Source organism: Meriones unguiculatus, chromosome 5 (assembly GCF_030254825.1).
Source record: "Meriones unguiculatus strain TT.TT164.6M chromosome 5, Bangor_MerUng_6.1, whole genome shotgun sequence".
Lineage (NCBI taxonomy): Eukaryota > Metazoa > Chordata > Mammalia > Rodentia > Muridae > Meriones > Meriones unguiculatus.
Window position 1 is genome coordinate 18,121,417 of NC_083353.1, and position 11,231 is coordinate 18,132,647.

Consider the following 11,231-nt stretch of genomic DNA (forward strand, 5'->3'; position numbering starts at 1 on the left):
AATTGCTTTCAATTTCTTTTTATTTAAGCGCATAGAATAATGCTATTCTTAGCATTCATTCTAAAAGTCTCTTTTTACAATAGAAAGTGATTAAGACAGAGGCTCACAATTGGTCAAAGAACAGAAAACATGTCACTGTGGAGTAGATACCCTAAAGGGAATGTCTCCCCAAATCTCAAGGACTTTCATAGAGAATAGACAGAATCTACATATAAATCAGACACTGTGAACAAGGGCTGTGAGACAGGGCCTTGTGGAAATAACTTGCCTGTTGTCCTCATGAACAAACTGCCACAGTAGCAATTTGCACCAGACTTGACCCATCACCATTTTCTCATGCAAGGAAATGTGCCAATGTGGCCTTATCCTTCCCTGAAATTCATTGAGTAAGTAAGAAATAATAGAGAATGAGATTTGAGGGTCATTTTCTTAAAGAGTGTAGCCCATATTCAAGGAAATAATCAGAAGAAAAAATAAAGAACAGCAACTTGAAAACTCAATGGCTTTGGGAAGACTTATTCACCAGGATATAGTGGAGGAAGATTAAAGGGAATGGGAGTGAAATGCTCAAAATCCAATATATACATACATGAAAATTGCAAACAAAACTTTTAAATGTAAGTTCTGAATAATACCCAGTTTCATAAATACAATTGGCACACAATCAGTAATTGGAAATTTATTCTGCTGTTATGTAAAAAGAAATCTCAGTTTGGTGACCCAAATATTCCTGATTCTACAGCCAGCACACTAACCCCAAAGTGTGTGGTTAAGCAGCAAGATGTCTCTAAAGGGATTCAGCAGCTATATTACAAAGGAGGACCTCTAGAGTGTATATTTCCTCTAGAGTGTATGTTTCCTCTATAAGGAATAAGGAGGTTATTTCAGTGGATTTGACCAAATCAGAGGACCCCTTGTAACTTACATTCAGACAAAAAGAAACAGATCAGAAAGACTCATGATATAATTGGATAATTGGGAGAAGTCTCCAAAACCAGCTTTCAATAAAAAGAACTATAATGAGAAACAAAACAACAAAAAAACAAAATAAAAAAAATACATCTTGCCTCACAGCCACTCAGTGTAGACTTTGAAAGACCCTGAAAAGAGATTTCTCATGCTCCATTACTACTCTGTAGGGTACTGGACTCAAGATTAGTGAATTGCTATATTAATAACCACTAGTTACTCCAAAAAGGGAAATCAATGTACTGCATGCTGTTAAAATATCAGAGATTGATATGGATGCCATCTTCTCACCAAGCCTGTGACCTGAGATGCTGCTGACATCCTAGGCATGGGCAGCAATGAGCTACAGTGCTCCTTGCTTCTCCACTGTCACCTGCCCATGCACAGATAGAAGGCAACTTATACCAGTGCCTCATGTAATAGGCTGCCCACCCTCTCCTTGGTTCTCTCCATATCACTTTGTCCACTGGACAACTTGCACATTTCCCAGGGATGCCCTTCTCTTCAAGGAAAACAAAACAAAACAAAACAATAAAACAAAACTCAGTTCTGCTCTTGCCTTCACTTTTATTTTCATTCATTCTCAAAATGAGGTTCCTGCTGCCTAGCACAGGGGTGCTAATGCTCCTCATCCCAGGAGAAATCAAGGAGGAAGGAAAGCAGGTACTGTATAAGCTCCAGGGTTGCACTCATTCCATGCATCTTCTGTTTAATTATAAGATGGGCAGGATTTATCCTGAAATTGTTATGGAGTAAAATCCACCAGGAAAGACCAAAGAATCTATTTAACTATATTTCCCTTCCCTAGAAGGGATTATATTTCCCTTCCCTCTACTCCTCCCAGTTCTTTCCTGCAGTTCCTCCCTCAGGATCCACTCCCTTTCTTCTATCTCTTATTAGATAAAGAAAAACAGGTTTCTAAGATGTAACAATCAGACATCCCAAAATAATATATAATAAGATGAAGGAAAACTATCAGATCAAAATTGGATATCAGAACAAAACAGGAGGAAAACGTGTCTCTAGCACAGACACAAGAGTCAGACTCACTCATTATCACAGCACGAGTAGCATAAAAATTCTAAGCTAAAAGTTGAAATATATACACAGAGGAAATAACTCAGGCCCTTGTAGGGCCAAAGCTTGCCCTTGCAGTCTCTGTGAACTCATATAAGAATTGCTTAGTTGATTCACAGGGCCTTGTTCTCCTGGTGTTCTGCACCCACTCTGGCTCTTGCACTGTTCTTAGAAATCCCTGTTATCTAAGTAAATGGTTTTGATGGAGAACTCCCTTTTATACTCTCTCTGCATAATACCTGGCTATGGTTCTCTGCATCTTTTCACTTCTGCTGCTGGAGAAAGCCTCTCTGATGATTATTAGAAAAGGGACAGATCTATAACTACAGCAAAATATCATTAGAAGTCATTGTATTGTTACTTTTTATGACTAATCGTGTTTTGTTTTACCCTCATTGTCTGAGCTGTAGAAAGGAACAGGCTAGTTTTATAGGCTTCGTTATAAATCCTATACCCCATGTTAAACTAAATTCTCCCAGCACTTTTACAGAAGACAGGAGGAGCAGATAAATTGAGATGACCCATTGCAAAGGAATGCAAAAGGTTTCTTCCCTGCTGTGGAGGAGTGTCCAGATCTGCAGTATGAGATAACGTTGCTCAGCAACCGGTTTAGACATCACCAGTTCCCCAACCCTGATCTGGGCAGGACCAGAAGGACTTGAGCCTAAAATGAACCAATCATTTTAAAAGTCAACCACCCAATCCAGTGTCGCCAAGCTCGCAACCTCCGCGATTCCCGTGCTCCTTCCTTTAAAACCCTCAGACTCCTGTCTCTCCAGGCTGTTCCTCGCTGGTTTTGTGGGGGGCAGCTCCATCGTATGATGGCTGAATTAAATACCTCATGTTATTGCAGCGATGATTGGTCTCCTGAGTTCTCTTCATCCCCCTCGGGAAGTTAGGGTCCCCTAGGGGGATCCCCCTTGGGCCTAACAGTGTATAGTCTAGTTCTTGGTGACTCTAGCAGTCTTGGGTATGGGTTCTATCTTGGGAAGTGGGCCTTGAATCAAATGAAACATTGATTGGCTACTTCCACAAGTTCCATGCCATCATTATTTTCATAACTGAGTCATACTCAATTGTGTAAATGTACCAAAATTTCTATGTCTAATAATTAGTTTAGGGACATCTACATTGTTTCCAGAGTCTGGCTATCATGAAGAATGCCACAGAGAACATGGTTCAGGAAATGTCCTTGTGATATACTGTGTCCTTTGGGGATAGGCCCAATAGTCTTAGAGCTGGTTCTTGATGTGGATCGATTCCAATTTTTCTTAAGAACCACCATAATGATTTCCACAGTGTCTATACAAGGTTTCACTCCCACCAGCATCTACATTCCTCACCAGCATGAACTGTCACTTGTATTATTGATCTGGCCATTCTGACAGGTGCAAGATAGAATCTCAAAGTAGTTTTGGGTTGCTTTTCCCCAGTGATTAAGGATGTTGAACATTTCTTTTAGTTTTTCTCAATCTCTTGGGTTTCCTTTATTGAGTATTCTTTGTTCAGGTCTGTACTGCATTTTTAATTACACTGCTTGGTTTGTTGATGTCCAATTTCTTAATTTTTTGTGTATGTTGGATATCAATCAGTCTTCTATTGGAGATGGAGTTTTTCTTATTCTATACGCAGCTACTTTACAAATTGATAGTGCTTCTTTGCCTTAGAAAAAAAATTCTCTTACGTGAGATCCCATTTATCAATTGTTGATCTTACTGTCTGTGCTATAGCTATTCTTTGCAGACAATAATCATCTCCTATGGGAATGTTTTAGAGGCAATATCCCAGTGTGTCTTCTATTGTGCTCAGTGTATCTGGTTTCTGCTGAGATCTTTCAGTCACATGGACTTGAGTATTGTGTAAGATGATAAGTGTGGATCTATTTGTAATCTTCTATGTGCAGGCATACAGTATGACCTGCACCATTTATTGAACATGCTGTTTTCCAATATGCATTTTCTGTTCATTTTTAAAGAATATGATATCCATACCTGCATATGTTTTTGTTTGTTTATGTTTATGTTATGGAATCAACTTGATTCCATTGATCAATGTGTCTTTCATGCAAATTTCAGGCAGTTTTTTTGCTATGACTCTGTAATACTACTTGAAATCAAGAATGGTGATACCTCCAGTTCTTTTATTATACACAATTGTTTTAGCTATCCTGGGTTTTTGTTTGTCCAAATAAATGTCCCACAAGCACATGCACTTGGGAAGAGATGAATGTCATACATACATATACATCTCCTGTGGGAATATGTTGAAGGCTTTTTCACAGTTTATCTTCCATTGGGAGGAAACAAACAAACAAACAAAAATCAGGTCAAAAGCACAGAGAATACTTTCAACAAAATCATAGAATATTTCTTTGATCTAAACAATGGGATGCCTGTCAAGCAATGTACAAACCCATACAATATACCAAAAGAATGTTTAAAAAAAAGAAAATAATTTATCCACAACACATAACAATCAAAATACTCAACATATATGGGGTGAGGGTTATTACAGGATTCAAGGGGAAAAGACAAAGTCACATATACAGCAGGACCATCAAAATAACACCTGATTTCTCCATGAAACCCCTAAAACAAAGGTCCTGTAAGGATGTTCTACAAACTCTGAGAGACTACAGTTTCCAACCAACATTATTATACTCAAAAAACCTATCAATAACAATAGACAGAGGAAGAAAAACATTTTACAGTGACATAAACCTGAAGATTTAAAGATCAGGAATTATGAGATGTCAAGTGGAAGAAGGACAGAAAGAGGAACTAAGAAGAAACAAGGAAAAGATGTGACCAGGAAGGCTTGCATATCTTGATGACTATGACTAGCAAGTTTATTATGAAGTGTAACATCTTCTAAACTATTTAAAGAGAGGTGCTGGATCAAGGTGAGAGGAGAACTAAGTCAACCACTGTTGGTAAAGAAAACACAGGATGTGCCAGTCACAACTGCCCTACCACTTATATCCATGGCCCTTCAGGAGGAAACACACACTTCACAAGGACTGACACCTTAACTCCTTAAAGGCTCAAGCACCATGATCACAATGGACCTTGCCAAGACTACTTTGGACAACAACACAGAACAAAAATTCTTTGTCCTTTATTTTTTTTATTTATTTTTTATTTTTATATTATTACTTAGAGTTTATTCATTTTGTATTCTGCCTGTTCCTCCCTCCTCCCCTCCTGATCCCATCATCCCTTTCCCTTCTCCATCCAGCCCCTCCCTAAGTCTGCTGATAGGGGAGGTCTTCCACTACTTCCTTCTGATCCTAGTCTGTTTTTATCAGGAGTGGCTGCATTGTCTTTCTCTGTGGCCTGGTAAGGCTGTTTCCCCCTAAGGGAGAGGTGTTCAAAGTGCAGGCCAATCAGTTCATGTCAGAGACATTCCTTGTTTCCATTACTATGGAACCCACTTGGCCACTGTACTGCCACAGGCTATATCTGTAAAGAGGTTCTACGTTATCTCCATGAATGATCCTTGGTTGGAGTATCAGTCTCTGAAGAGACCCCTGTGCCAAGATTATTTGGTGCTGTTGCTTTCTTTGTGGAGCTCCTGTCCTCTCCAGGTCTTACTCTCAACTCCTTCTTTCCTGAGATTCCCTGAACACTGCCCAAAGTGTGTCTCAGTATCAACTTTGATACAATGCTAGGTAGAATCTTATAGAATCTTTCAGATTCTTGGTAAGCTCCTGTCCTGTTTCTTGTTTTCTCCTCCTTCCACTGTCTGTCCTGTTTTCCTTTCTGAGTGAGGATTGATGATCTTACCCAGGGTCCTCCTTCTTCCACACCTTCTTTAGCTGTACAGATTTTTGCACATTTATTCTGTATTATATATCTAGTATCTACTTATAAGTGAATATATACTGTGTCTGTCTTTCTGTTTCTGGGATACCTTGCTCAGGATGATCTTTTCTTGTTCCCACCATTTGCTTGCAAATTTCATGATTTCTTTGTTTATAATTGCCGAGTAGTATTTCATTGTTTAAATGTACCACAATTTCTATATCCATTCCTTTGTTGAGGGACATCTGGCTTGTTTCCAGGTTCTGTCTGTTACGAATAAAGCTGCTAACAACATGGTTGAATAAATGTCCTTTTTTGTGTACTTGAGCAGATTTTGGCTATATGCCTAGGAGTGCTAGAGCTGGACCTTCAGGAAGTAACTGTCTGAGAAAGCGCCAGATTGATTTCCAAATTGGTTAGGCATATTTACATCCCCACCAGCAAAGAAGGAATGTACCTCTTTCTCTACATCCTCTCCAGCATGTATTGTCACTTGATATTTTGATCTTAGCCATTCTGATTCGGGTAAGGCAAAATTTCAGAGTTGTTTTGATTTGCATCTTCCTGATGGCTAAGCATGCTGAGCATTTCTTTCAGTATTTCTCTGTCATTCTATATTCCTCTACAGAGAATTCTCTGTTTAGCACTGTAAGACATATCTTTTTATTTGAATTACTTGAGTTTGGTGCTTTTTAACTTCTTTAGTTTTTTTATATATTCTGGATATCAGCCCTCTGTCAGACATTTGGTTGGTGAAGATCCTATCCTAGCATGTAGGCAGTATTTTTGTTCTGACAACAGGGATTCTCTGTGCTTTCTGATTAGGCCTGCTAGCAAGTGAGTGCACCTTTAAGTGAGTGCTTGCAGAGCCCCAGATCCAGGGTCCCTCTATGATAGCAACCAGACATCCCACCCACACACTGTGGGCAACATAGGGATCCTTGAGACAGCATTCTCAATATTGAAGCCCCTGTTCCATGGGTCTACCAGTGGAATCCAGGCAAACCATTAAAATCAGAAAAGTTTCAATCACAACACATCCAAGAAATCAAGACTGCCATGAAAAGACAAAATCTAAGAATAATAAGAATATACAAAAAATAGGATTCTTGGCTCCAAAGAAACTCTTCAGGTCACTTCATAGCGAAAACACTAAACCTACAGAACAAACAAAAAAATACTAAAACCAGCAAGGGAAAAAGGCCAAGTAACATATGAAGGCAGACCTATCAAAATCATACCAGATTTCTTAACAGAAACTATGAAAGCCAGAAGCATCTTGGCAGATGTCATGCAGACTCTAAGAGACCACAGATGACAACCCAGACTACTATATACAGGAAAGATTTTAATCAATATAGCTGAAGAAAAGAAAATATTCTATGACAAAACTAAACTTAAACAATATCTACATAGCAACCCAGCCCTACAGAAGATAATTGAAGGAAACTTCCAATCCAATAAAATCAACTACACCAAAAAAATACAGGATATAGATAACTTCACAACAAAAAATGAAAGGAAAAAAGCATTGAAACACAGTGACATCACCAATGCCACAATAAAAGGAACTAACACTCATTGGTCACTGTTACCTATCAACATCAATGTCCTCAACTCTCCAATGCAGCCACTTCTGATGAGAAATGATAGACTAAGATCAGAAAGAAGGAGAGGAAGACCTCCCCTATCAGTGGACTTGGGGAGGGGCATGCAAGCAGAAAGGGAGGGAGGGGGCTGAGAAGGGAGGAGGGAGGGGCTTATGGAGGGATACAAAATGAATAAAGTGTAATTAATAAAAGTTAAATAAAAAAATAAAAAGAAAGACACAGACTTACAGAATGCTTGCAGAAACAGGATCCAGCATTCTGCTGTATTCAAGAAACACACTTCTGAAACAAAAATAAACATCTCAGAGTAAAGGGCTAGAAAAATGATTTTTCAACCAAATGGACTAATTCACAAAGCTGGAGTAGCTGCCTTAATAAATAATAGAATAGAATTTCAACCAAAATTTATCAAAAAAGATAAGGAGGGGCACTTCATTCTCTTCAAAGGAAAAATACACCAGGAGGACATCACAGTCATGAACATCTATGCCCCAAATACAAGAGCACTTGCATTTGTAAATGAAACATTATTAAAGCTTAAATCACACATTGATCCCAACACTATTTCAATACTCCACTCTCACCAAGGGAGAGATCATGTAGACAGAAGCTAAATAGGGAAATAATGACACAGATGTCCTAAATCAAATGGACCTAATAGAAGCCTACAGAACTCTGTACACAAACTCAAAAGACTACAACTTTCTTTCATCAAATCATGGAACCCTCTCAAAAATTGACCATATAGTCAGGCACAGAGTAAGCATTAACAGATACAGGAAGATTGAAATAATTCCGTGTATCGGATCAGACCACCACGGCCTAAAATTAGACCTCAGTGACAACAGAAATGAGAAAAAGCCTACATACACATGAAAATTGCACAACTCTCTTCTTAACAACAGCGTGGTCGGGGAAGAAATGAAAAAAAGAAATTAGAGACTTCCTAAAATTCACTTAAAATGAAGGTACAACATACCCAAACTTATGGGACACAATGAAAGCAGTGCTAAGAAGAAAGTCCATAGCACTAAAATGTCTCCAAATAGAAATCTGAGATATCTCCTACAAGTGACTTACTTGCACACCTAAAATCCCTAGGGGGAAAAAAAAAGAAGCAGACAAACCAAAGAGGAGTAGACAGTTGGAAATAATCAAACTCACACCTGAAATCAATGAGTTAGAAACAAAGAAAACAATTCAAAGAATCGATGAAACCAAGAGCTGGTTCTTTGACAAAATCAGCAATATAGACAAACCCTTAGCAAAACTAACTCAAAGGCAGGGAGAAACTATCCAAATTAGCAAAATCATAAACAAAAAACGGAGACATAATGACAGACACTGAGGAAATTCAAAAAATGATTAGGTCTTACTTCAAAAGCCTATACACCACAAAATTTGAAAATGTGATTGAAATGGACAATTTTCTTGATAGATTTCATTTACCTAAGCTTGAGGATTTTTAATCAAAACTAAGAATCTCATGATGCTGTAGTCTATATAAATAATTTTAAAGTCTATCCTATTTTATACAGATTCATCAGTCTAAAGGCATAACAAAGAGATATCTAAAGTCAACATGACAACATAAACGTCACTGATGCTTCTTGTTGCACTGTATCTTCTCAGTGCAAAACCACACCTTCTAAATCTCTTTACTTAGTTTCTCCTTTTTATCTATACACACCAGTGTTGCCAAAAGCATGGAAGAAAGGAGGCAATTTCTTAATTAATTTCTACTGAAGAGTGCATCAATTAGTCATACTTAGCAGATCTTAAGCAAAAGGGGGAAGCGTGCAGGCCCAGGGCTGTGTGTGGTGCAGGCAGCTGGTGAGACTCTCAAGGAGGTTTGTGTTGGAGGCTGAAGCACTGTGGGAGGAGTATTGTCATACTGCTGACAGTAATAAACTGCTAGGTCTTCAGCCTGCACACTGCTGATGCTGAGAGTGTAATCTGTCCCAGATCCACTGCCTATGAAGCGATCAGGGACCCCAGTGTATCTATTGGATGCATCATAGATTAATGGTTTAGGAGGCTTCCCTGGTTTCTGCTGGTACCAAGTTACCCAACCACTCACACTCTGACTAGACTTGCAGCTTAGGGTGATTCTGTCTCCAACAGATGTGGACATGAATTCAGGAGATTGGATCATCACAATGCTCCCCTCAGCACCTGCAACCAAAAATACACAATGAGTATACACACATACACACAAAGAGTTCCTGATACAAATGTTAGGATCTAAAATGCCTTTCCTAATGGCATTGCCTGCATACATTTGGATTCCTATAATAAATAGCTGTTTCTCTACAAATGAATTACTTTGATGATATTCTAATAATCTTTAATATCTCACCAGACAACCAGAGGAGCAGGAGTATGAAGACCTGGCTGTGTGACTCCATATTGGTTTTCCAGGCTGTCTGATGCTTTTCAGTTCTCACTGCAAAGGCCGGGTTTATATACTATGTACAGCTGGGCTGGCTTATAGGGAACTATGCAAAGTAGACATGAAATGAGAAGGTAAATAGCCAGGGTACTGGGTTGTGAGAGAACACAGGTTAAATCTACAGACAAAAATATCATCAAAGCAAATACACAATCACTAGGGATAAAAGTAAACATAGAAGCTCAAGGACCAACTTAAGAGCTCTTAATCTGCAAATATGAAGACACACTCATGACAGGCTTCCATTAAAAATCAAAAACAGTTAAAGCAAGTGAGTTTAATAAAAATACTAGAAAATACTAGAATTTCTAATACTAGAAAAACATTGATTACAATCATGAGGAAACAATATCATGATCAACAACAGCAGAAAAAAAACAGAAGGAGCAGAAAGAAGGAAGGAAAGAAAGAAGGGGAAAGTAGAAGACTAGGTGAGAGAAAGGAAAGAAGGATAGGGAAATCTGGATTTTATATACAGGTAAAATTTACTCATAGGTAAAATCAGAAGTTTAATAAAGAAAAATAAGGTCACTGGGATTTAAAGATTATCTATTTAAAGAATATTGGTTGTTAATATGAAAAGAAAACTATTAAGTATTTCTAAATTACTTGTTCTGCTAATGAACACAGCCATAAATGCATGCAGAAAGGGGAGGGGAGGGTGGGACCGGGAGGGGAGGAGGGAGAGGCTTATGGGGGGATACAAAATGAATAAAGTGTAATTAATAAAAGTTAAAAAAATGAGAATCACCTTTGAAAGCTTGCTATCAATATGGGCAAACGTAGTGGAAAATAATTATTTAATCTTGACTCAAAGTAGTATCTTCCATAAAAGATTAAAAACCATTTTGGCCTTCGAATTCTCTCCTAGACTTTCAAGTCTATTTGAGTGAGGCAAGGCTCACTGATTTTTGGACAGAGAGGAGAGTGCTTACCAGGCTGTGTAGAGATAAAAAGTTTTCTGTATCAGATCCTGGCTGTCAGGCTGAGCTCTAAAGGTGTCTGTGTTGCAGGCTAATGCACTGAGGAGGAAACTGCAACAACCTTCACAGTAACAAACGGTCACCTCTTCAGTCTGAATGCCGATGGTGCTGAAACTGAACTCTGTCCTAGATCCATGAGCAGTCAAAATGCCTGGGAGTCATCCAGGTGAACAATTGGGTAGCCTTTCTCTGCTTTTGGTGGAATCAGGCTAAATACCTGGTTGTGAGAGCTGTGTAGATACCATTGATGTTGCAGCTGATGGTGACCCTCTATGCTGCAGATACGGCCAGGGAGGATCTCTACTTCCATTAATTTCCTCCACACACTACTCCTCTC

General features: G+C 38.7%; 1 gene segment (V, D, J or C); it reads right to left on the reverse strand.

Annotated features, from left to right (window-relative positions):
• Positions 1–9,305: 9,305 nt before the first annotated feature.
• Positions 9,306–9,880, reverse strand: LOC110563408 (immunoglobulin kappa variable 1D-33-like; the record flags this gene model as incomplete). The annotated part of the segment is given in 2 exon segments: positions 9,306–9,634; positions 9,819–9,880. Coding segments are annotated over 2 exon segments (378 nt in total), but the record flags the coding sequence as incomplete, so codon positions are not given.
• Positions 9,881–11,231: the final 1,351 nt, after the last annotated feature.